At 33.7% G+C, this 26,112-nt stretch overlaps 2 protein-coding genes across 8 annotated transcripts; both read right to left on the reverse strand.

Moving 5' to 3' along the window:
- Positions 1-536: 536 nt before the first annotated feature.
- LOC140177234 (uncharacterized) lies at positions 537-5,267 on the reverse strand. Of its 2 annotated transcripts, none has more exons than XR_011869070.1 (12): positions 4,891-5,267; positions 4,095-4,202; positions 3,722-3,808; positions 3,484-3,537; positions 3,171-3,316; positions 2,872-3,022; positions 2,656-2,793; positions 2,058-2,129; positions 1,905-1,978; positions 1,661-1,791; positions 1,001-1,079; positions 537-786 (listed from the first exon to the last, which is right to left on the reverse strand). XR_011869070.1 is itself a non-coding variant. In XM_072210401.1 (12 exons), the coding sequence occupies exons 1-12, from the start codon at positions 5,047-5,049 to the stop codon at positions 689-691; spliced, it is 1,308 nt and encodes a 435-aa protein (XP_072066502.1). In that variant the 5' UTR covers positions 5,050-5,267; the 3' UTR covers positions 537-688. The 2 variants fall into 2 exon arrangements, 1 of the variants encoding a protein (XP_072066502.1); XM_072210401.1 differs by having other exon boundaries at positions 1,661-1,802.
- Positions 5,268-10,288: 5,021 nt separating this feature from the next.
- Positions 10,289-14,840, reverse strand: LOC140177235 (VAN3-binding protein-like). Of its 6 annotated transcripts, none has more exons than XM_072210406.1 (8): positions 14,289-14,728; positions 13,541-13,648; positions 13,291-13,351; positions 11,978-12,437; positions 11,654-11,893; positions 11,507-11,556; positions 11,225-11,282; positions 10,289-10,925 (listed from the first exon to the last, which is right to left on the reverse strand). In XM_072210406.1, the coding sequence occupies exons 2-8, from the start codon at positions 13,594-13,596 to the stop codon at positions 10,693-10,695; spliced, it is 1,158 nt and encodes a 385-aa protein (XP_072066507.1). In that variant the 5' UTR covers positions 13,597-13,648; positions 14,289-14,728; the 3' UTR covers positions 10,289-10,692. The 6 variants fall into 6 exon arrangements, with proteins under 6 accessions (XP_072066507.1, XP_072066506.1, XP_072066508.1 ...); XM_072210405.1 differs by having other exon boundaries at positions 13,541-13,651; XM_072210407.1 differs by having other exon boundaries at positions 13,541-13,660; positions 14,289-14,423.
- Between the last annotated feature and the right edge of the window lie 11,272 nt (positions 14,841-26,112).

Genomic DNA, 26,112 nt, shown 5'->3' on the forward strand with positions numbered 1-26,112 from the left:
ATTGTTTCCTTGTATTATTAAAGTGCTTGAACAGTTGAACCCAAATCTGACCAAATTGGACTCTACGCTAAAGAAAATTGAAAAATAAAATAAAATAAAATTTAGTTATACCCTGAAAATTACTAAAATCCAAAATACATGCTGTCAGATTTGGTTCGTAATTTTAACTAATAATAATCAAATTATAAAAACCGAATTACATGAGTATTTTAAGATTGTTTTTCTTTTATTCTGATAGAATCGTGAAGTATTAATCTTGAAAATCTATAGAACTCAATAGAAACCAAATGCATCCCACTACAATATCATCTTATAAATTATATACATTTCATTGCTATTGAGTATTAAATTCTTATAAAATAGCCGGTCTTTTTAGGATAAAATATCAGCATCCAAATGACAGTTAAATTTGTTTTCGGTCTGAAACCAAATACACTGTTTACACCTATTTGCCAATTGTGAAGGTAAGGTACATACATATTGTGAAATTCAATGATATAGCCCAGTTCAATTAAAAACTGAAATAACTGACTTCGTAGGCCAACAAACTGATATTTATTGTCCATAAAATGAAAATTAGTACAGAATGCTAATTAGCTCTAGGTAGATACATATCTACATCAGAATGTATTGTAAGGGATGGAGAAGCAATAGAGGAAAAAATTTTAACAAGTCAAAACAATCATATTCATTCCAATGACTTGAGAAGCCTAAACAATGCAGCTGCCTCTCTAATCCGCGAGAATTCAATGCAAAACGCTTGAACTTCAATGAAGAGGTCTTTAACTGCAAAGGAAGGACCATTTACCAACATGAGTTACATATGCATACGCAAAAGACAGGTTATGATGATGGAAAAATATTCATGTATACACACGTAAGTAACACGGTGGTTACAACTTTCTTTCACATTTCTTCAAGAATATAATGTTATAAGATACATAATATAACATGACATTTTAGCAACAGCTTTCAGGCTTCAAAAGCTGAGAAAACTCACCATTGATAATGTTGTTTCGAATAAGGCTTTGCAGAAAAACACAAACAAGTCGTACAAGCCTATTCTGCATGTATTTGTCCTGTTTGGGGAAAGAAAAGGGGGGGGGGGGTTAAAATGCTTACATGTTAATTAATTATAGGAATAACATAGACAGCATGCATAGTACAGAGAGACAAACATTAATTTCATTTTCAGTTGATATGATTCACTAAGACAGACAAAAGATGCAACCATATTTTCATTGTCTCTTCATCCAATAGAACGAAACAATCCACAAGAAAAATTATTGCAAGCTGTTTAAAAAATGTCAAATTGAACTGAATGTATAATGGTGACACAATTTTGTCGTGCTTATAAACATTCAAAAGTCAATACATGTTTGGCCCTTTTAAGTTTCATGAGTATGGCAGGACCCTTGAAACATTTTGACCACAAGATCTTTGCATATAAGTTAGGATTAGGAGACCACCTAAAGGGTCACATAATTATTATGTGATTTTTTACATCACACTTTGTTCCAACTGCCAAAAGCAAGACTTAGAAAAGGACGGTTATATTTTAGATGCACAAATATAGGCAATTAGACATATAAACCATAGGAACAAAAATCCTGTCATGTTTTAGACATGAAAAATAAATAATTTAGGCGAAGTCAAATACCTTAATGTTCACACAAGATGATATACAATTAGTTATGTACATGTGAACGAATTCTGAAGGCAATTCAACTGCAGTTGTTAGCCTGTTCACAACTTCCATTGAGTGTAGACTCATGTCCATATTCACGAGTACTGTAAAGTATCTGTTTCCATAAATGAGCAAATAGAAACAAAGAATATAATAGCGATTGAATAATTTATAACTTAGAGGAAAGAAAGAGATAAAATAAAGGCCAAAAACATACTCTGCTATTTCGGGGGAGTTTATCAACTTAGTGAGAACATCAACTGCAATAAGGGGATTATTTTCCACCAGTTCCTGATTACCAATTTGAAAATAAATATTACAAAAAGCAACTTGCTTGACGTTTTATCAGAAACATTACAAAGACACATACTGGCAACTTTCTTGGAGTTAGTCCACAGTGGTATACAAGCTTTGGATCATTCGCCAACTCCACCAACACTTGCTGGATGCAAAAAACACAACCATCTTAGTCCTCATGAAACAATTAACACGATACTAATTTTATATTTCCAAAAGGCCAGCCCTGGACCAGGGCCAGGGTCAGCAAAAAATTAAGGGGACGACCCAAATGTTGTGTTGGTAAAGTGAACTTCCTTGGGTTGCAGGTGGAGAAGAGCAGACATGGGGATTCAGTCTGGGGAACTAAGTGCCATTCCATTTAGGCGAGACAAAATGAGCGAGCACAAGTGGTCTGATGTCCAAGCCAATTGGTATGACAATGCAAAAAGAAATATATACAGAATATATTATATACTACTAGGAAAATTATTCCAGCGGGTGTAATTTTCCTTAAAATCCCAATATTTTGCTTATATCATATATAAAAGGATAAAATACTTTCTGCAACAAATTAATTTAAAAGACATGCAGAGTTAAACACATTTCTACAGGAAATGATGCAAGCCTTGTATCCTTTTCTTCTTTGTTTTCATAAATTACTTCTACAAAATCATAGTAACAGTGATCACCTCTTGCTGTGCAGGTGCAAGGGCTCCCTTCAGAGCTTTTGCAATTAAATCTCTTACTGCAGCACCTCTGCTAGTATCAACGCACATACCGTAGTCCCACATAAGTTCATGATTGTCATCAGGGTTGAGCCAAACTAGCTGAAAAGGATTCTCCAGCATAAATAGTTTGAACTATCAAGGCTCGGGTTAATCATTGCAGAAACAAATGCGAAATACCTCCCCATCAAGTATTGGTAGCCTTGGTGGAAGGGGCCTGATCCAGTGAGGGCTCAATCCTTCCAGTGAAAGATTAGACAATAACCCAACTACTGCTTCGTCTTTGTCGCCGGTGCCAAGTTTAGGTTTTGTTCCCGGTCGCAATTCAAACCTATAATCAGGCCATTACTATAATGAAGAAAATATAAGGTTTGATATAAAATAGCTATATGAAAATATTGAAGGAAGGACCAAACAATTTCTTTATTTTTTTTAAGAAAAGCTTCATTAATTGGTCAATCCAATGCATAGGGCCATACTCTGCTGAATCTGCATTACAATTGGGAGGAACATCAGGGTCTGGGACTACATTTTTTATAGAACCACCCTTAAATAAGCTATGATATGATTCATGATGAACTTTATCAGAAAACTGCTGCTGCAACTGATCTACAGGTGGAAAATCCTGGAATCAGAGAATAAATTAGGTACTAATGTCCCATGAGGTAAAGCAAAGGAAGGTCCATCCTAGAGACATTTAAAGGAATATTATCAGAATTTAGATGATGTGTAAGGGCAATACTGAATATATCCTGGTCAAGTAATGTATTATAAAGTTTATACATAACTTACATGCAATGATTGGTCAAATCCTTTCACGTAATCAGAAGCAGACTGTTTAAGAAACTGCAATCCTCCACCAAAAGGAATAATACCTCAGAATTTCATACCATTAAACACTAAAGATCACATCTCATGTAAGAGAAGGTATGAAAGCAGACTCTGGACCAATAGAGAGTACATAATATTTGACGTATTCTATAAAAAGAGAATGAATGCTGTAAAATCAAGAAATAAATCAGACTATAACCTCTTTGCCACTGTTGGAGGCATTAACACCTAACAATTGTAGAATGAACGCTCTCACAACTTTTTCAGACCCTTCATGACAAGCAACCTGCAGACAAGAAATTATACTTATCTTGTGTGTCATATGATGCAATATCATTGCAAAATATCTATGAGGAGTAATAAAAAGATTATTAAAAAAAGGAAATAATAAACCCAAGTTAATTTATAGCAGAAATGAAAACTACAGAAATATCAGTTGCTTAATATTACTCTTGATAATTTGTTTCAGCTACGAATTTCAAAAGACAACTAAATTAGAACCGGTTCTAACAACTGCACAGAGCTTTGAGCAACAGCACGAGAAGGATAGAATGAAAAAAAAAAAGACTTACTTTTACAATAAAGCTTATGAAAGGATTTGAAGCGGGTCTCTGGGATGAATATGCTTCAACAAGTAGGGCAAAGGCAATTATTCGCTCAGAGATGTTGAGTTGCTTGTCCTGCACACGAAAGATACCAATTAGATAACATTCAACATTGCTTGCACCTAAATAAGCAATAAAAAAACCTATAAATCTAAACACGCATGATTCAATACATGCCTGTCAAAATGCAATTTTTCACAGAAACCAACACTGATCAGCAGGGAAATGCACCCCTTGTTTAAATCCAACAATATCCACACTTAATTAGCTATAATTCAAATGTCACTAAAATAAAAATAAAAAGAAACCAGAAACGCAAATGACATGTCAAAATGTGCAATCTTTTCTAAGTAGTTACAATACAATGTTTCTCATTGAGAGTCCAGCACCTCGTCTTCAGAATTCTCAATACAAAACTTAAGGGAACCAAAATTTGAAAAATAAAATATAAAAACATTATTTTAAAGCAATAACATTTCCACCTGAGTAACTCAGAAATTAGATTGAGCAAAATAGATCTCTTTAAGAAATAATAACAGATAAATAAAATGACGCCAAAATTTGTACCAGTATCTGACTAGGTACAGGTAGGCTTTTTTCACTTTTGTGAAAAAATCAGCACACAATTACGAGAATTCACACAACGAAAAACCCAAAAGCAAGCATAAAATCCCAAAACCCTAGTATAAAGCGAGGCCAAAATCCAGTGCAGAAACGCAGTAATTAAAAACGAAGGAAAAAAGAGGTAAATTGAGAGTGTTGCCTGCAAGAGCATGAGGAGGTAGGAGCAGAGAGTGAAATGGCGATGGCGAGGGAGAGAGCTGTTGAAATCTGCAACGATCTCATGGAGTGGGCGTTGCTCAGCTCTGAGCAGAGAGTAGAGTGATTGACATTCTTCGGTGCTCAACTTCTCAATACTCATTTCTTCTCGATTTGAAAATTTGCGAATTTTCGCTGTGCTTTAGGGTTTTCACAGATTTGGGGGAAAACGAAGTGTTTACTGTGTAATATGAGAATGACCATCAATCACTCAACCTTCATTTCATGAACTTCATTTATTATTTATTTATTTATTTATTACATTATTTACCTTTTTTGTTTTATATATTTCATTTTATTCCTGAGCCCATCTGTTCTCCCCAGGTTTCTTCGGAAATGAATAATAATAATAATAATAATAATAATAATAATAATAATAATAATAATAATAATAATAATAATTTTATTTTTCTTATTTATCTTCATTTATTCTCTATTTTTATTTTATTTGAATTCTATATTATATCAATTCAAGAGTCACCAAAAAGAAATATCAAATAAAAAATTCATACGTTAAATATAAATAAGATATTTTTGTGTTTGGTTAGAGGAAGGTGAATTATGCTAGATTTTTTTTTCTTTTATAAATAAGACCAGAGTTTGAAATATTGAAAATTTTTAGCATATTATGAGAAAAAAAATATAATATTCTAGTATGCTTTGAAGGAATATCTTCGTAGTTTATATTTTTAAGATAAACATTCTTAATCTACATAAAGAGTTGTGGTAAGAATATGAACAATTTTGCATTTAAGAGAAAATATATTAAAAGCAAAACTTTAGGTGTAATTGATTTTAATTTGGAGATGGAAATACAAAATACTTCTACGATGTTACAACTTCTAGAAAGAAAAGGAATAAGATCCTTATGTTGAGAAATGATAATAGCAACTGGATTGAGAACCCGAATGATCTCAAAGAGTTTGGTATTGCTTTTTATGCTAAGCTATATACACAAGAAGATTCGAATGTTAAGTTGAATTTGGAAAGCAAATTTTTCCTTTAATGCCAGATGAATTAAAGAGATTTTGTTAGCAATAGGCAGCTAAAAAGCTCCTGAACCGAGCAGGCTGCTTGCCATGTATTTTAAAAAAGTTTAGTCACATGTTAAAGTTTTAGTGGAGCAGTGGATAAAAAATATTTTTCAGGATCCTACTTAGATGAACTATTTTAATTGTTAACTCCACTTTCATCTCTTTCATTCATAAACTGGACCATCCAAAGATGATTTCTCAGTTCCGATTAATTGGTGTTGTGCAATATGATGTACAAGCTACTGACCAATTAATCTCTATTAAGCTAAAAAATGTCATGAGTGAGTTGGTGGATGTGCATCATGGTGCTAATAATATCTTGGTTGTCCAAAAAGTAATATATGTCATGCATGCTAAGAAAGGTCAGGTGAGTTTTATGGCACTAAAAATAGACTTAGAAAAAGCATATGATATATTAAACTGACAGTTCATCCTTGACCCTCTAAAAGATGCCAAAATTTCTTCATTCATCATGAGTATTATTTGGGAGTGCATTACGTCAACCAGCATGAGCTTACTTTGGAATTGAGACAGAATAGATTCGTTCATATCCTGTAGAGGAATCACACAAGACGACCTAATGTCTCCATACGTCTTTGTTCTGTGTATTGAAAAGCTGGCTCAACTCATATCTCAATGTTAGGATTTGGTTGAATTAGTCCTACATTGCTTAGGATAGCAAATGGAGTGGGTGGCCTAGGCTATAAATATGAGGCTAAGTTCTTCATTTGTTTTTGCACCAGTCAGAAACACTTTAAGCTTGTATCTGATTTTTCTTTTCTCTGTACTCTTTGATTAGAGAGTGTTGTGAGGTGTAGTTAGATATTTGCTTTGAAGAGTGTGGGTGTACTGGGGTGCCGGTGAGAGAAGAGTCTATGTGTTGTACAATTTTCACATAGTGATATTCTCTGTTGTCATTTGACAACGCCGTGGTTTTTTCTCCGGTAATTGGAGTTTCCACGTTAATTCTTGTGTTGTGATTGTGTTATTTTATTTCTCTGTCAAGGTGTTTTCTCAGGGGAATTGTGTCTTATTCCCAACAAGTGTATAGACTTCGATTCGGTGGATTTATTCTTAGTATGCTCTGTGGTTGCAGCCTAGTCTGACCTTCCACATCAGAAAAGAATTTTGTCCTGTGGCTTGAGGTTGATCTTTGGTTGCTGTTGTTGTTGCTGGAAGGCAGTGTGACACTGTGAGAGTGCAGTTTGGAAAAGGTTCTGGCTAAGGAAAGACTTGGTATTTAAGTGTGTCCATTGTGACCCACCTCTCTTTCCTGGGGACCCTTCCTAGTGCACGGTCTACAGTTGAGTTATACTATTCCAGTATACGGTTGCAACAATGTCTGGATATTCAAGTGCTGTGAAGCTTGAAATAGAGAAATTTGATGGAAGAATCAATTTTGGCTTGTGGCAAGTACAAGTCAAGGATGTGTTGATACAATCAGGTTTGCACAAGGCGTTGAAGGAGAAGATCTCTGGTTGCTCTCTCTATGAGAGAAGATGATGTTCTCTAGAAGACAAGAAGTATCCTCATGGTATTACCGCACTGCCATGGATAAGGATAAGTTGTGGCAATCGGGTCCACAATTGCACACGGGCATTGGTTGGCGTTGAGATGCAAGGTGTGTGGCGGAGTTAGGTCGATGGCTGAAGAACTTCCAGGAAAAGCCAATTTGGAAGTTGCACCATGAATTTTCAGCAAGGTTTCGATCTGTACCAAGGCGAAATGCTTGGAGTGGTCTAATTCCAAGTGAGTATACTTTCATGGTGGAGTATGATAGTTCTCTGAACTATGATTGTCGGTATAGACAATGGCAGCAAAGAATTGTCGGTGTTGACAATGGAAGCTGAAGATGTGTGACTATTTCAATCAAGGTGGAGATTGTTAGGATTTGGTTGAATTAGTCCTACATTGCTTAGGATAGCAAATGGAGTGGGTGGCCTAGGCTATAAATATGAGGCTAAGTTCTTCATTTGTTTTTGCACCAGTCAGAAACACTTTAAGCTTGTATCTGATTTTTCTTTTCCTCTGTACTCTTTGATTAGAGAGTGTTGTGAGGTGTAGTTAGATATTTGCTTTGAAAGAGTGTGGGTGTACTGGGGTGCGGTGAGAGAAAGAAGTCTATGTGTGTAACATTTCACATAGTGATATTCTTGGTTGTCATTTGACACGCGTGGTTTTTTTTTTTTTACTTTTTTTTTTTTTTTTTTTATTTCTCTGTCAAGTTTTTCAGATTGTGTCTTTTAACTCAGCGTGAGGAGAGACAGTGTCTATGGAGGATGAATTGGAGTTCTTGCTGATTTTTTGTTTTAGACTCACATGTTTGGCTTGTTTTTTTTGGAAGCATCAATAGAGTTTAGTTGCAAATTTGCATATGAATTATGAAGTGTGCATAAACTTTAAACATTATAGCAGTAGCGCTGTTTATAAACTGGTATAAAAGCTTCAATGTCCACAACTTGTTCGATATTTTCTTTGTTTGGCATATAGTGGGTCCCTCCTAACAAACCAAGAAAGGATGAGAAAACATTCAACTATAGACCTACTTGTGAGGTGTGTGTTGGCAAGGTGGAATCAGTGTTTTATGTCCTTCGCGATTGTTTGATTGTGAAAAGTCTTTGAATTAGCACTAAAATTAGTAACCTTCACCGTTCTTTCTTGAATTCTCAAGTTCTAGATTGGATCAAAGGCAACTTAAAAGAAGTTACTCGCTATTTTAATTAGTAGGACTGCACACGGATCGAATCGGATTGGATATAGCCTAAAATTCTATCTGATCCGTATTGCACTCATCGGATCGATCGGATACGATATCCACATTTTTTTAGGCCGAATCTGATTCAATTCGCATACTTGCAGATCGGATTGAATATCGGGTATATCCGCATAATTAAAAAAACTATTTTAAAATTCTATTTGGCTGCTTTTACAAAAAAAAAATCCAAAAAATTTATTTTTTATTTGTTTAAGCCTATTTACTCCTAAAATATTATCACTAAAAGTTCTCTTGAATAACTCCTCTTTTTTGTGAGTACCAGTTTTCTGGAAGTGCATCAAAGATCTTCAAATCGGACAAGATTTAAAAGAAAAGACTAAAAAAGGTGTTAAATAAATATTTTGAAAATAAAATTGACTGAAATCGAAATAATTTGCATTGAATTTAAACAATGCGATAAAATACCTTCGAGTGAATCAAAGGACTTTCGACATGGAAATTAAAGATGTTGGAATGTAAATTTGACAAGAAAATTAAAGTTGTTTGAAAGATAAATTGAACATGGAAAGTATAGTTTTGCAGAAATTGTAAATTGAAAAGATAAAAATATGGAAGGAATCCTACAAAAAAGAGACTCGAACACAGACTCAGAAATTCGCTGGGGATGTGAGTGTGCTTGAGTGTTTTCTGAAGTAAAGTTTCAACCCTTGTGACTTCGAGCCTTCTAGTATTTATAGCTATTTTCCTAACTGATCAATTTAAAATGAACATCCCACGTATGTGAAAACACAAGTCACCGTTCCGCTTTTTTGCCTAATCATGTAATGGCTATAGAATAATGTTCGATTTCAAGAATCTTCGATCCTTCCGCTCGAATAACTCCTCGATTTGCTAAGTTAATCGAACTCTCATTTAACATCCTTAAATATGTTTCTTTCGACACCAACTTCTCTGCTAAAAGCTCACTTAACAATTTGAATAACCTTCTTCTTCGATATTTATTTCTAACTAACACTATGACTCTATGAGTGTTGTAAGAAGTTGAGCTCTATAATGGCTAAATTCTGGTGGGCTTCGTCAAGAAAGGAAAGAAGAATACATTAAACGGGATGGAAATCAATTACAGCAAGCAAAAGAGATGATGAGCTTGGATTTAAGGATTGGGAAACACAAAACCTTGCTTATTTGGCTAAACAAGCTTAGAAGACCATCAAGCAGCCGAATGCAGTTTGCGTTCAAGTATTGAAAGCTGCTTACTTTCCTAATGGAAGTTTCTAGGAAGCAAAAGCTCAGATATACTTATCGTGGGTTTAGAAGAGTATTATTTAGGCCTCCAATTAATTCAAGGACCTCAGGGCTCCAATTTTCTTATGGCTTACTGTACCAAAACAAAATCAATGATTTCTTTTCTTTTAACCTTTGGATCACTTTTTCTTTTCTTTTCTTTTTTCCTGATCTCAAATTTTTTTAATGCAAACAGAATTAACAAAGTGGAAGGAAGTAATCCAAGATAGTGATGGCTCAAGATCATCATCATCATCATCAACCTTAAAACAATGTCTCGGGATCCAATCCTAGAAAACAAAGAAAAAGAAATCCCAAACCAACATGTATGGTATAATAAACAAAGCACAATAGAATAATGTTATGTCTTTATCGATCTTCAATATTACACCTTCACCCAAATCCAAATGTGACTCCTTTTTCTTCTTTTGACTACTTTTCTTTCCATCTCAGTGAAAGAAACACAAGGTTTCACATGGTCTTCACATACTTTGGCTTAAATAGCAATGCTTTCCTATTTGAAAAAAATTAAATAAATACATCAAAGTACTAATGTATGTTATCCCAATATCAAATTAAACCTAAACCCCATCTGACATAAACTAGAAATTTACACCCTTTTTTACAAATTGATCTAGAGCCCGCCAATAATACCATGCATCAATAAGATTTTACCATTCCCAAGTGCCAAAAAAAATCTGTTTATTATCCCTCACAATCCAACAGAAGTACATATTCTGTTTCTACCATTCCTTTCTGCAGCAACGGAGAGAAGCCTTGACACACCCTGAGTCCAAACATCATATTCTCTTTGGTTTCTGCACTCAAATTCAACAACGCCACGCATCACTGTCTTCAGCCCAAAGTAGCGGCGGTTCTCGCCCCCTTCCAACAAGTGGCGGCCCGGCCAAGCAGGCATATCCTTGATCACTCCAAGCACCACATCTGTCCAAAATTGCAAAAGGGAAAAAGAATGCTTACTCGTTGAACATTATTATAGTTATACATACATAATACGAAGTGCTTTATATTTTATATTCCTAACATAATTTCGAAATAATAGAACACAATTTCAAAAGGGGGTTGGAATTAAAGAAGAAGAGTTTTGATGTTTTTCCAACTTTAAAGAGCTTGACTTTCACAAATCCCGAAAATGGAATTAGACCCACCCTCAAGAATCTGTCAAAGATAATTAGTGAAGAGAGAGAGAGAGAGTGAGGGGACAAGAGTATTCAAAGACTCACTCTTTTTCTTTTTTGTGATGGTCCCAGCAACATGTCTGCTCTTCATCTTGAGGATAACCTGCACAAAAAGAGCTTCCAAAGAGTTAAAATTACAGATTTCTAGGAAACTAAAGCAAAGGTGGATCCTTTAGCATATCGCATCAAAGCTAAGGCGCCATAACATGACAACTTTTGTTCATACTAGCCCCCTCATTATTAAGATTCTAATCATTACAAAGTCTAATTGATGTCCAAATAATTAAAGTGGAATATTTGAGGAGTGAAAAAAGAAAAAGAAATAACCTGGTTCATCCTGTTAATGTAAACAGACACAATTTTCCAGTGAAGTTCGCCTGCGACAAATCAAGTGACATATTCACATGCATGAAAGGAATGGCATGGAATTCAGTAAGAGACAGAAGACAGAAAACCATGCTATGCTATGCTGACCTGTGCGCGTGCGCTTTAGGAGTTCACAACCTCTTGCCAGCAATTCTCTGCTGCAGATGCCTAAGAAGTTCTCTTCAGGAACAAGCTCACCGCTGAAGCTACTATTAGAGCTTCCATTGCTACCTCCGCCGGCGCCACCACCACCACCAGCAGGGGCATTCTTGTCCACAGGAATTACAGCAGCGATGTTCCAAACCTCCTTCAGCGCCCTTGCCTTCAACGTGGCAGCCCCACGTAAAGCTGCAAAATATTCAACACTTTAAATAAAATCCAACAAAAGAAAAGTTATTCTAATCTCATAACAATGCTTTTCTATATGCATACCTGTTGCCGCGGCAGCCGTCAGGGTCGTGATGTCGCCGGCGGACCTTACGTTCACGGCGGAGCTAACCACCGAGGCCAAGTGATCACGCTCAGCCCCCATAGCCTCTGCGGCCTCAACACACTGAGCCGCAACAAGCGTTGCGGCAGACGCCACTGCCATGTCTGTCTTGGCCATCTGCTCGTCCTTGCCGGACCCAGAGGAGGCAGCTGTGGCGGCGGCAATGGCTGCAACAGCGGCGGCAACACCAGCAACCGAAACCGCTGCATGCAGCTGAGCATTGTGGGCCCTTGTTTCCTCCTTCTTCTTCTCCTTCCTGTCCTTAAGCCACCTTCCTACCGTCTTGCCACCACCACCACCTGCTGCCACGGCGGCGCCACCGGTGGCGGAAGCCCTGTATTGACTACTCAGGCTGGTGATGTTGTTGTTGCTATTATGGCTGTTGTTGTTGGAGCGGCTACACTGCATATATGATGTTAATAAAGATTAGGTTTTATGTCTTCCTTCCGCGAGTCACAATGTACCTTTCTTCTTTTCTTTTTCTACTATGAATTATTGAGAGATTGATTTCTATTATGATAACTTAAGCTTAGATGTTCCGTACAAAATAATAGTAAAAAACCTTTACACTAGATGTGTTTTTGTTTCACTCTGCTGTTGTTTAATTGTGAGGAATTTTTATTATTTAGTTTTCTTTAAAATGTGCAAATGTTGCTATGGGAGACTAAATGGGTAACAAGATTGGTGTGCCAGAGCTAAAGACGAATAAAGACGAATTTTGAATCCCCTTGTGGGCTGAAGTTTGGACTCAAAGGGAGCAGTTTTGGTTGGTGTTCAAGGTGGGATCTTGTTAACCAATTTCACAGTAGGATGAGGGGACCAGAATCAGGAAGAATGACAGAGGTTTTAGACAATCATGATAAGAGATGCAATGTAACAAACAAATATAGAGATTTTGTTCTTTCTTTTCTTTTCTTTGTTCCTTCCTCAACTTTTGTTAACAAGAGCAGCAATAAAGACAAATGGTAACACCAAATTTTTGTCATGTTAGATAGAAATGCCAATAATTTAGTCTTCAAAAGGATTTTTTTTTTTTCTCTCAATCTTCGATATACTTTAACTATTAATGTATTATCCAGTCCCCAGAAAATCAATTACTAACAAATTCGCCTCTAAAAATTGTTGTTTGTGCTAATCATTTGGAGCTAAATTAAGCTTAGCCTTTTTAACTAGCAACCAAAACTAAAACATTTTCAATTTCTACTTTTTGTTTGTCTGTTAGTGTTAGTATAGTAGTGAAGAATGCAGAGAGAACCTGTGGGTACTGTCCTCCGAGTGTCATCGAAGTTTGTTTGTGGTTACAGAGAAAGCTGGAACTAACATGGTACAGTTTGGTCAGTGCTCGTGCTTTGTACCCAAAAAATATTTCTTTTATTTTTTCCTTTCCTTAAGAAAGCCAAAACAAATCAACATGGCTGTGTCTTGTTTAGGTTGATATGGGATTCATGCTATTGCTATTGCTAAAAAAGAAAGAGAAAGATGAAAATGAAGAGAAGGATGCTTACCTTGAAATCATCAATTTCAGTTGGGGAAACTGGAGGGCTATCTGTGAGGGAGCCATTGAGTGGGCCACTGCTGTGAGATAGCCTCCCTGAGGTTCTTGGAGACACCTCCTGCTGACCAAACTCAAACAACAATCACCAATTGCTTCAGTTTCTTTTTCTGAATTAAATTTCAACATATAAAGTGCTCACTAACTATAGTGAAACGTTAAACACTCCGTAGTCTACACACTAAAGAATAACTCAACATAAGCTGTTTAAGACAAGAAAATTGGAAGCTAAATGAAAATTGGAATGGTTCTGTTTTTGCCAATATGACCCAGATAAGAAAAAATGGAACTTTAAGCTTACTGAGGAGGATTTGCATTCAAAATTAACAGAAAAATGAAAGCTTGGTAAGAAACTGAACAACAAGACCGACCCTGCAGAACGCAAATAAGCTTCTGGACCACTAGAGGAAAACAGAACAGAAAATATCAAAAAGAGAGGACATGTAAAAAGTGAAAACAAAAGTAAAGTCGCATGAAACAAGGAAAGTGAGTTGTTGTAGAAGATGAGCGTAGATTAAGGCTGTGTTTGGCTTATAATTTCTAAAATAATTTCATCTTTTTAGTACTTCTTTTCAAATTATGGTTTGTGACCTACGAATCAAGTTGAGAGGTGATTCTACTATTTTCAGCAAAACATGTTATAAACATGAATGAATTGAAACTGAATTAACATCCTTAATAAAGCAAAAGAAAGAACATACCGACTGTGACATGATTCGGTCCATGATCATCTGAGAGGTCTCAGAGGAAGCAAAAGAAAAAGGGTTGCCAGAAACAATGGCAGATTCTTCAGCAGCTTCACCAGCAATGTCCTCAAGTATAGGCATAGAATTATGATTATTATTATTATTATTAGAACAACCACCATTGTTGTTGTTGGCCTTATAAGAAGAAGGTGGTGCTGGAAGTTGAGCTGGAGAAAGAACCTTACACACTTCAAGAGCAGAGGCACTCCATGAACGAGACAAGAACTCCATAGGGTCTTGTGGTGTCTCAGGTTGCCTCAGCAACATGCTCCATGCTTGTGTTTCTGGTTTTTCCTTCTCCATTTTTTTGTTAAAATTTATTTTGAGAAGCAAAAGAGATAGAGAGAGCAAACGGTAGAAAGCAAAGTGTGAATGAAGACTGAAGAGTTTTGGAGAAGAGTATATTGGTTCTTCTGTGGCTTTATAGTGAGTGAGAGTGTCCAGTCGGATACTCAATTAATTAATTAAAGCTTATACACACAAAAGGATCTCGAATCATAGCATCTTACACTTTATGTCTTTGTAATTTGTATGGCTTAGTAAAGGTATAAAATTTAGATATAAAGATGGAGAATTTCTGGTATAAAAGGAAAGAAAAAAGCAACATGAAGGAGCAAAATAAATTGCTTGAATGGACAAACAACTGGCCATCAATAGTATTTTTAATGGTGTGAGATTATATCTAATGGTGGAGATCACTCACTTTTATTTTAATGGTTAAGCGATGATTAGAAAACATAAAAATGGCTGCCCCTAGACTTTTTCCACAAACAATATAGGTCTTAACATACAAAAACTTGAATAATGCATGGGCTAGATGTTTTGGCTTGTAAGTTAGTTATCTACAACTTAACATAGTTTGGATGTGTAGACTTGAATCCTTAAATTTAGATTCTAAAAATAATAAGATAAATAATTAGTGAAAACGATTTTATTTATTTTAACGTTATCAATCAATTAGATCAAATAAAGAAAAATATCTTCAATTTGGCTTATTTAGCTAAAAGTTTTTTTAAGTAATAACACGTGATTTTATGTCTAGTACTTTCTTCAAATTTCTATTTCACACTTTTACCCCTTTTTTTTAAGACAAAAACAAATTACGATAAGTTGGCATAGTTTAAATAGGATAAATCTGTAAAATGTAGTACAAAAACATGCAATAATTAGTTAACATAAATTTCAGATGTGCAATTTTTAGACTCTGTATACACATTTTCAAGTTTTAGATGTACACAATTTTTTTTTTTTACTAATTTTTATTATTTTCTTATGTATACTCAAATCTATCTTTAAGTTTTAATTTCTCATATTAACAGGAAAAAAAATGATATAAACGAGAATGAGTAGGGTGACGGACTGATGGTAGAGGAAGATGGATGAGATATTTGTCTTTTGCAATGTAATAGAGAGATAAGCATAAGGAATAAGGCATAATTAAGGCATAAGACAAAAAGGAACAAGGCATGGTAGCAGTAATATAATAATTGAACAGTAATAAAAACAATAACAAGTAAATGGGTCCATCCATGTCCATAGAATAATAAACCGTACGCGGCACCATATTCTCTGTTGAGACTCTGAGACAATGCCGCGCCTTCACCCCACTCATCACCACTGCTGCCTCCTACTCTGATCTGCTTCACTACTACTGCTGCTACTCTGCTACCTTATGTCTGCACACACATACCCTTTTCTTCCCTATATACCAATCATTTTATTTTACATGTTTCTTTTTTACACACTAGCTACTTAGCTAGTATAATATATTTATAATAACAGAAGATTTTCAAGTTGTATGTTGTGCTTGATGACTCAAATAAATTATATTATTCATGATCTTATTTAATTTCTACCCACTACTTGAAATTGAATGTAAATTGAATTCTGTTACATGTTTTTGAAGAGCTGGATTTCGGCCATCCGTAATCACAATTTTATATAAGGGGCATATAGTTAACCCTTTCTGGATTGGAGTTAATTAGCCGCGCGCCTATACTTATATATATTATATACATAGGGTCTGTTCATTTTACTTTTAAATTTGTGTCCTATCTCCTATGTACGTACTGGTTGTTTTGCTTCTGATCGAGGTAGTGAGTGAGTGAAACATTGCTGTCTTTCAATGCATATATACTGTTGTTGGTATTATGAAGCATCGTTCCGAACGATCCTGGTGTTGTTTGTAATGAACAGGATCGGATCGGAGCAAAGGGCATGCATGCTGTGATGAATCTTACATACACATGCATAGTGAATGCTGATCACTTTAAATTAGCTCATCATGATGCATAGAACTTAAAGCAGCAACAGCTGCAGCTTTTTGTAAATAATTCATAAGACCCTTTTATGTGGTTATGGCCTTCATTCATTCTTCTGATTCTGCATGCTAAATAATTATTACTTGCATGCTAATGATAAGTATATCAAGTGTGACTTCTATATGATTCTCTCACTCGATCTCATGCACTAAGACACGTTTTATCGTATCAAATCCGATCTTCAGAGACTTGATGAGCCTTTTATTAAAGCTTGATGATGACCATGAATCACTCATCTTGCGTTCATATATATTCGATGATATTTTTCCTTGTATGCTGTAACGTGTCTCTTTGGCCTGATTCATTTGAATGTGATCAATGAGGAAATATATATGATGGATAGATATGCGAATGTGGGGCTATCAAGGGTTGGTAAATAATAATGGTGAAGAGCCGGATAATGTTTGTACTTGTGCTTCATATAGAGCCAACATTTTTGGGACTTACGCCACAATATATATTATAAAAATATTTTTTGTATATTAAATTAACTACTAAAATCAATCACAAATATATTTGTGTATAAATATATATGTAATTTAATTTATTTTTAATAAATATTTATATCATTTCATCATATATTTTATACTAATTGAGTTTAGTTTAATAGCTGATTTTGAAATACATCTTAGCATATTTATATATATCAACGGTTGTAACACTTCTACCACACTCATCAACTAATACATCTTTATAATTCTATTTTCGAAACAATTACCACCTTTTTTTTCTTTTGTTTTATATATATATATATATATATATATATATAATATATATATATATATATATATATATATATATATATGCCTCTGTTTTATCATCTAATAACCCCACATATTTATATTCTAGATAAATTCATTGTTTTCTATTTTATAGATTTTTTTATCGGTTGCTAAATTTGTTAAAGTCTTTTCACAAATTAAGTTTTATATTTCTTAATTGAATACCGGTATTGAGGATCCTCTAATTTAATGAATTAACTGACACAGAAAGTACATCATTTTGAATCCCTATAAATGCATGGCGTTTGGAAATAAACTCTTATTTATATATATATATAGGGTGACATGAGTGAAAGCAGGACCACATTGAATTGGAATTTAGCACAAGGCAGAGTGTGTTTTCATCAAAATGGAATGCCATTAAATAATCAACTTACAGCTACCAAAAAGAGAGATGCAGGTACAGTATTATTATTCCAAAGGTTTCTCATCACTCAACTGCTCAAGGACCTCCTCCTTTTCACATTTAACAACTTAATAGCCTTTATTTTAAAACAATAACCGCACCAAATGATACCTAAGATCCTAGTGTTGCAATAAACAATGTTACATATATATATATAGTAGTTAATTAAGTTTGATATATATCTAATTCTTTTGAGTCAATATAAGAAAAAAAAAGTAGGATTTACAAGCTAGATGCCGGACATAACACTTGTGAAGCGTTTGTTTTGCTGAACATGTCCATCACTTAATAGATATGGTTAGGGGTGTATATGGGTCGGGCCACACTGAGTTTGGCTTCACTCAGATCCGACTCGAAATATAGACCGGACCTAATGTTTGGATCCTAACTCGATTCTAGACTCGATAAAATCTACGCACATTCGGGTCGGATGAAAATCAGGTAAAAATCGGATAAAAACCGGGTCTTTAGCATGTAAAAATCACCAAATCTCCAATCTTTATTTCACAATTCACATAGTAAAATTTACTTAAAAAATTATAACAAGAACCAACCATTCTCTAAAATTAAAACATAACCATAATCAATACTAATATTGTCTAACACCAAATATTTAAATCAATACAAATAACACAATATTATGCATTAGTGTAAAGTCTTATGCATTTTAAACATAAAACATTAAATTATAATCTTATAAATGACTAATAACACAAGATATTAAGGTTTACAATATTTAAATTCCACATAAAAATAGCCATCATCCAACATAAAATATTAATTGTGTATGATGACCGGGCCATCGGGCCAAGTTCAGGTGACCCGAGTTATGGCCCGGATCCGACCTGAAATAATGATCGGATCTATCTTTGAGACCCTTACCCGACCCTAGACCCGATGAAATCACACTAAATTAGTCCCTAAAGTGTTCGGGGCCGGGCCGAATCTTCAGGTCAAGCCGGGCCATGTACACTCCTAAATATGGTAATACGTGTTTTTTGTTTGATTTATTAGACACAAATTTTTTATAACACAATAATACATAAAAACACATAAAATACATGTCTTTTATGTCTTTCTTTTAGGTTTAAAAATTAAGACACAACTTATAATACATAATTTTTTTTAATTTTATCCCTTCTTTTTTCTTTAATTTTAGCTTTGTTTATTATCTCCTCTTTTTCAGTGGTATTTTTTTACAGAAATAATATTAATATTTGCAATTTACTTCAATATCTATATTTTTTGTCTCTATTTAAACCCATACATAAATTAAGCACAACCTTAAACATCAGAGATCATTGTTTAAGAGTAGTGTTGGACAAAATAGCATTCATCTTTTTAAAATTAGATTGTATAGGCTTTTATTTTCATAGTATCATGCATGATTATATAGAGTTATTAGCAATTACGCTTTAATCGGACTCGCCAATAATAATTTGAATTCACATATACAAAAAGTATAGCTAACCAAGTAGCTCACAAGTTAGTAAAACTTAGCTTGCTTATTCCACCCTAATAATTCTAATAATTCTATGGGAGAGTACAAAGAGTCAATGGAATATTTGTATAATGTGTATAATGGAGGTTTAGAAAGTATTAGAGATATAACTATTAGTGTTATTTTTTTCATCAGCTAAAGTTTTTGAGATGAATAAAATCATTCATGGTATTAAAACTTTAGATTCTAAAGATCAAGAGTTCGATTCTTGGTGAACAAAGAGCTATTCATTTTGTAACTCATATAACTCATTGTACACATTGTACAAATAAATCATTGTCTCCCTAATGAGATCCGACATTCTATTTAGTTAGAAGAATCTCCAACGATAACAATGTAGAACTTAGTAATAATAAATCAAGACCTAAATTAAATTATTAGCAATAAGCTTACCTACTTTGATCATATACATTATTATAGTGATATGAATTAACAATATTATTATGAATTAACAAGCACCATTCAGTTAGTTTAACTTATGAATTAACAATATTATTATTATTATTATTATTATTATTATTTGTTGCACGGTTATCGATCTAACATTCTTTACGTGCCAGAGCTAGAAAAAGTAAAGGGGAAAATAAAAAAGGAAATTAGGCTTTTTACGTGTTGTTTTATTCTCAAAATTTCCGATTTACCCTGCATGCATGCATGAGAATCGAGAGAAAATTTTACATCATTGAGATACAAAACGAAGTCATAACGCAGCTCCAAGTTCCGAAGTTAGTAGGTGATGAATTGGCGCTACGATGATAAAATTTTTTCGGGGACTCGATTAAATGATGTGAGAAGATTTGCACTATTAAATGATTTTAATAATAAAATATATTTTTAAAATTTTTAAATAATTATCAATTAGTTAGTCATTCTTTTAATTTTATTTATTAATTAATTTTTTATATATTAAATTATTTTAAAATTTATCATTTATTTTATAAATTATTATTATTAAATTTATTATTTATTTTATCTTTACAATTTTATTATTGACAACCTAAAACTGTAAAAAGATAAAACATCTATTAATAATGATCTTAATTTTAGTTTGATATATTCTATGATAATTTAAACTTTCTAAATTTTGAATTTTATTTTACAGGATAAAATACAATCTATTACCATTTATTTCATAAGTAGAACCAAAAAAAAATATTAAAAGAAAAAATATTTAATAGTAAAGGGTCTCACTTTATCTTCTAAAGTAAAAATCTAAAATTTAAAAAATTTAAATCCATTCTATGAATACATCATTAGTTCGATATTAAAAATTAAGATTCAATCTTTATTTATTGTTTTGAATTAAAATATTACTGGAAGATCAAAAAAGAAGAAAAAATAACGTGAATCATTTGAGAATAATTTATATAATAAATTGTATTTTTTATTTATTTTGGTAGAGAATCATTAGAATCCAACATACTACATCATCATCCATACTAACAGCAAATAATTAAAATACATATGATAACCACACTATGGGTCTTTCTTCTCAACATCTGCAGCATTTTCATCACAACCACCTTCCGGATGTCAGCATCCACTAATACTCCATTTACCACAATCTTGGATACATCCATATCATCCACATTAACATCCAGCGCAAGAGCCTTAATTTGACTTACAGCACGATCAAACCCTTTCCAAAACATCTCAAAAGCCATTGTCTCCTTTGAATTTTTAGCATCCTTTAATGCATTCTCCAGCTCACCCACCTTTAGAGTTAATGCTGCCTCAATCTTCTCTTTTTCCTTCGGCTTCAAAGCCTTGGTCATGTCCTTCATACCCAATTCTCTAGCCTTATCCTTCAATTGAGAAACCTCCAGGTACTTATCAAGACCTACAACAGCTGACTCTAGCTTTGTTCTCTTTAAACTAATCTCCTTAGATTGAGCAACCTTGACCACATTATTTTCCTTCCCGGATGACCTCTTCCTGGAAAAGGCCTTCACGGCATCCCTGTCTATGTCCGACGTTCCCTTTCTGAGCGAGAAAAGAAAGGAGGTCCAGGGCAATTGAAAGAAGTCCTCTGAGAGATGACGCTTCATATGGAAGACTCGATTCACGAGTACACGCACAGATAAGAACCTTTGCTCCTCCTCCTCTGATATATGCTGCTCCTCCTCTTGTACCAACCCTAATTCAACTACTAAAATGAAAAGGGATGGAATGCCTTCTGCGAGACCACCGATGATAACGCATACTTTGCTGTTGCCAAGGTCAACCAAGTTGAGATTTGAGCACGAATCATCAAAGAAGGATGGTTGGATCGCCTCACACAACTCATCAAGGAATTGATGGCGAAGAATGCTCTTTATTATCCACCAGCAAAGCGTGTATCTCATATTTCACACCAGGTCCGGGAAGACCCATCAGGTTCCATGTCAGCACCACACTGCGATCGCCTACATCTCCAAGGAACGACACAGGCCAGAAAACATCATAAGCAGGAAGAGAAAATACGCCCTCCTGTTTAATCCATGCCGACCATGCGTCACATTTTGGGTGGTAGACATGGGCAATTCCTGGTGTGGATCCGCCATGCAAGAAAAGTTTATCATTTAACACGAAACCATGAATCGAATAATCAGAGGCGAGTTCGATTGGAGGAGCGGCCAAGGAATGCCAGTTCGGGGGACTGGAACCCGAACGTAAAACCCATAACCCCCTCTTTCTTCCTGACGGTGGTGCCACAGTATGCTCCACCATGTAAACTTTATCTTTAATGTTTGCAAGGAAACTGTGGTAGCTGGTCGGTGGCGGAGGGATTGCGCCCGTCGCTACTGCCTCAGATATGCCCAACGTGTCGCCGCCGACATAGGAGATTTGGTAGATCTTTGTGCCAGAAACGGGTTGAACATCGACTAAGAAAAGTTTCCCGTCGAAGATAAAGTGATCCCACGTGCGGGACTCTGGAAGTTTGAAAAGGAAATCAAACCGATCCCGCTCAAGAAGGGATTTCCAATCCCTATCCTCATTCTTCCCCAATTTTTCTAACTTCTCAACGCGGATGCCAAAGATGTATTGGTCTGTCACCATCCACAGGCATTCTCCTGTTTCCGCCGACTCCATCATCAACAATATGAACACAGAGAAGAAAGGATTTATTTGTTTGTGATGTAGAAGGCTGGGAGATAGAAGGGAGACGTAGGCTAGGGTTTCGGTTATTGAAGATCGTATGCAAACCCCGTTTGTTCTCGCCGAGCCAATCCTTTGTTAAAGAATCATTAGAATCAATTTAGATCGATTAGTATCGTCTATATTTATATATTATTATATCTGTATATTAATTGTAGGATTTTATGTCTTTATTATTCTGATTCATTTAGCACATATAAATACCCTTTGTATATTGTATCTTTAATCACACTGATTAATACACTCTTCAGATTACTCTCTCTCAATCTCTTGTTTTTAACATATTTAATTTGCACAAACAAGCAAAAGAGTGTGTTTATTGTAAATATAATCGATTGGAAAAATGTTTCAATCAATTAGCTATTGTTATTGTATGAAAAAAATGAATTCTAAAAATATTTAATCGATTATTTTCTTCAACTAATTAATTAGATAAATAATAAAATTAATTGACTAGAAAAAAATTGAACTTTTGCTTGTAAAACAATAGGTTGTTACAAAAGAAAAAGAATTTCTATTCACTAATCAATCAGTTAATTGAATGAAAAAATCTATTATTTTTTATGCAAGTTATAAAAGAAAAAGAATTTTCATTCGCTAATAACCAATCGATTGCTGAAATAGAAAAATAGTTTGTTTTTATGCAAATTGCAATTTCTCCAACTATTACGAAAAAAGCATATCTAACAATTGATAAATGATAATTAGAATAGCTGCAACAAATCAATAATATAGTGAATCATAAACGATAATAATTATAGAATTGGATAATTAAAAAAGAGATTGATAATAGATTATGAAATTATTAATTTTAAAATCGAAAAAGATAAGATTAAAGTTTCAAACTTAAAATAAAATTGAGAAAAAGATTGAAGTTAAATATAATAAAATATCAAATTATAAAAATAAAATAAACAATAAATAATAAAATAAAAATTTATAAAATATAGAATAAATTTTAAAATTAAATAATATATAAAAAATTAATTAATAAATAAATTAAAAAATTGTTATTTAATAATTATTAAAAAATTTTAAAATATATTTTATTAAAAAATAAAATTTATACGTATATAAATAAAAGCATAGTTTGAGATAAAATACACACATACAATAATAATATTGATATGACTGTTATAAATTTGAAGTCATAATTTGGCATTATACACTATAATTCGAGTATACATGTTATAGCTTAGCATCATGCGTTACAATCAAATTCAACAGATGATATTCTCGAATAGAAACGTTCGACCAGACATTATATCATCTATTAAAATTCAATAACTGCTCTTCAATTCAGACGACCAATAAAAATGTAACCGACTTATCCTACCTCGCCTATAAAGGTATGATATTTTATCCTCAAGGGACACATTAAATTCACAATACTAACTTAAGTATTGGAGTGCCTTTTGCAGGTACACTCCCCCTTTGTTCAAGCTTTCCATGACGTGATATCTTTCTGGACGAAGTACTCGGATCCTCCTAGCTTATAGCCCCACGTCCAAGACTAACTCAATGGCCGAGTTATGACTCATCAAAAGCTCAACTTGCTTCATTAAAAGGCATTTCCAGGTCAAGGTTATGGGCTATGATATGACTGTTACAAATCCAAAGTCATAACTCGGCATTATGCACCATAACCCAGTATTATGCACCATAACTCGGCTATACACGTTATAACTCAGCATCATGCGTTACAATCAAATTCAAGGGATGACATCCTCGAGTAGAAACGTCCGACTAGACGTTGTCATCTATTAAAATCCAATAACTGCTCTTCAATTCAGACGACCAATAGAAATGTAACCGACCTATCCTACCTCGCCTATAAAGATATGATATTTTATTCCAAGGGACACATTGAATTCACAATACTAACTTAAACATCGGAGTGCCTTTTGCAGATACACTCCTCCTTTGTTCATACTCTCCGTGACGTGATATCTTTCTGGACAAAATGCTCGGATCCTCCTAGCTTATAGCCGGCGTTGAAAATAACAGTTCGGCAAAAATCAAGTTACGTCCAGGTTACTCACACAAAAACAAATATAAACACTTTTTTTATATATATGATGTAATATATAAAAAGCTAATATATATATATATATATATGAATCATCTCAGTTATATGAGATAATAATATTAGTGAATATTAATACTAGAGTTTTTTATTTACACTTTTTTATTTTATATTTATTTCTTCTTTTTTATTTATTTATTTTATAACATGTTATCAACACGAGATTCTGATCAAAATTTAAAAAGACACAAAAAATGATAAGGACATATAATGAAGATATTTGTCTTGCGAATAATACAAGTTTGCATATCATTCTAAAAAATAATATATATTTTACTCATCTTATACCAAAAGAAGAATGAGTTAATACAATCATTGGCTCAGATAATATGATAGAAGATTCCAGAAGAGTTATAATTTTGTTTTCTGAAAGAACAAAATTCATAATAAATAATGCATTATATATTGTCTACTAAGTCTCTAAGAAACATGTTGAGTTTTAAATATATTCGTCGAAATAGATATCATATTAAAACCATGAATGAGGAAAATCATAAGTACTTATATATCACAACTCATTATTCAAATAAAAAAAGTTATATTAAAAAAGTTACTCTCACTTTTTTTTTTGTTATATTATACTAAAATCAGTTCAATTGAATCACATACCATTGTAAACTAGAAGTTTACTAGTCCAAATAAATTCATAATTTGGCATGATCGTTTGGGATATCCTGGAACAACCATAATGCAAAGAATTATTCAAAACTTACATGGATATTCACTAAAGAGTCAAATAGTTTTTCAATCTAGTGAATTTTGTTGTGCTACATATTCTCAAAAAAATTAATTGTAAGGTCATCACCGGTAAAAATTAAGTTTGAGTTCTTTGAATTTTCATAAAGAATTCAAAGAGATATATGTGAACCAATTCATCCACCATGTTAATTCTTTAGATACTTTATGGTCCTAATAGACGCATCTTCGAGATGGTCACATGTGTGCTTATTGTTATCTCGCAACCTGGCGCTTGCGAGATTATTTGCTCAAATTATTCGATTAAGAGCACATTTTTCTAGAAAATCCAATCAAAGTAATTCACTTTGATAATGCTGGTGAATTCACTTCTCAAGCCTTTGATGCTTATTGTATGGCTAATGGAATAAGTATTGAACATCCAGCAGCTCAAGTTTACACACAAAATGGGTTTTAGCAGAATCACTCATTAAGCATCCCAATTAATTGCTAGATCTTTACTTATGAGAATAAATTTTCTTATTTCTATTTGGGGCATGCAATTTTACATGTTGTAGCACTTATTCATTTGAGACTAACAAGTTATGATCAATTCTATCCTTTGCAATTAGCTTTTGGCCACCAGCCAACTATTTTTTATTTAAAAATATTTGGGTGTGCGATATATATTTCAATTGCCCCACCTTCTCGCACCAAAATGGGATCCTAAAGAAAATTAGGGATTTATGTAGAATATGATTCTCCTTCTATTGTGAGGTATCTTGAGATACAAATACGAGATGTGTTTAAAGCTCGATTTGTAGATTGTCATTTTAATGAATCAATTATATTTTCAATATCAGGAGAGAA

Source organism: Arachis hypogaea, chromosome 12 (genome assembly GCF_003086295.3).
Source record: "Arachis hypogaea cultivar Tifrunner chromosome 12, arahy.Tifrunner.gnm2.J5K5, whole genome shotgun sequence".
NCBI lineage: Eukaryota > Viridiplantae > Streptophyta > Magnoliopsida > Fabales > Fabaceae > Arachis > Arachis hypogaea.

Bases quoted from the DNA above. Each gene is read 5' to 3' on its own strand.
- LOC140177235 (XM_072210402.1), bottom strand. From the start codon at position 14,636: ATGGAGAAGGAAAAACCAGAAACACAAGCATGGAGCATGTTGCTGAGG. The intron at 12,438-13,540 runs GTAAGCATCCTT...TCATATATGCAG, and splicing joins CTGAAATTGATGATTTCAAG to TGTAGCCGCTCCAACAACAA. The intron at 10,926-11,224 runs GTGAGTCTTTGA...AATTTTGGACAG, and splicing joins CATCACAAAAAAGAAAAAGA to ATGTGGTGCTTGGAGTGATC.
- LOC140177234 (XM_072210401.1), bottom strand. From the start codon at position 5,049: ATGAGTATTGAGAAGTTGAGCACCGAAGAATGTCAATCACTCTACTCT. The intron at 1,979-2,057 runs GTATGTGTCTTT...ATTGGTAATCAG, and splicing joins TAACTCCAAGAAAGTTGCCA to GAACTGGTGGAAAATAATCC. The intron at 1,803-1,904 runs GTATGTTTTTGG...TTATGGAAACAG, and splicing joins AACTCCCCCGAAATAGCAGA to ATACTTTACAGTACTCGTGA.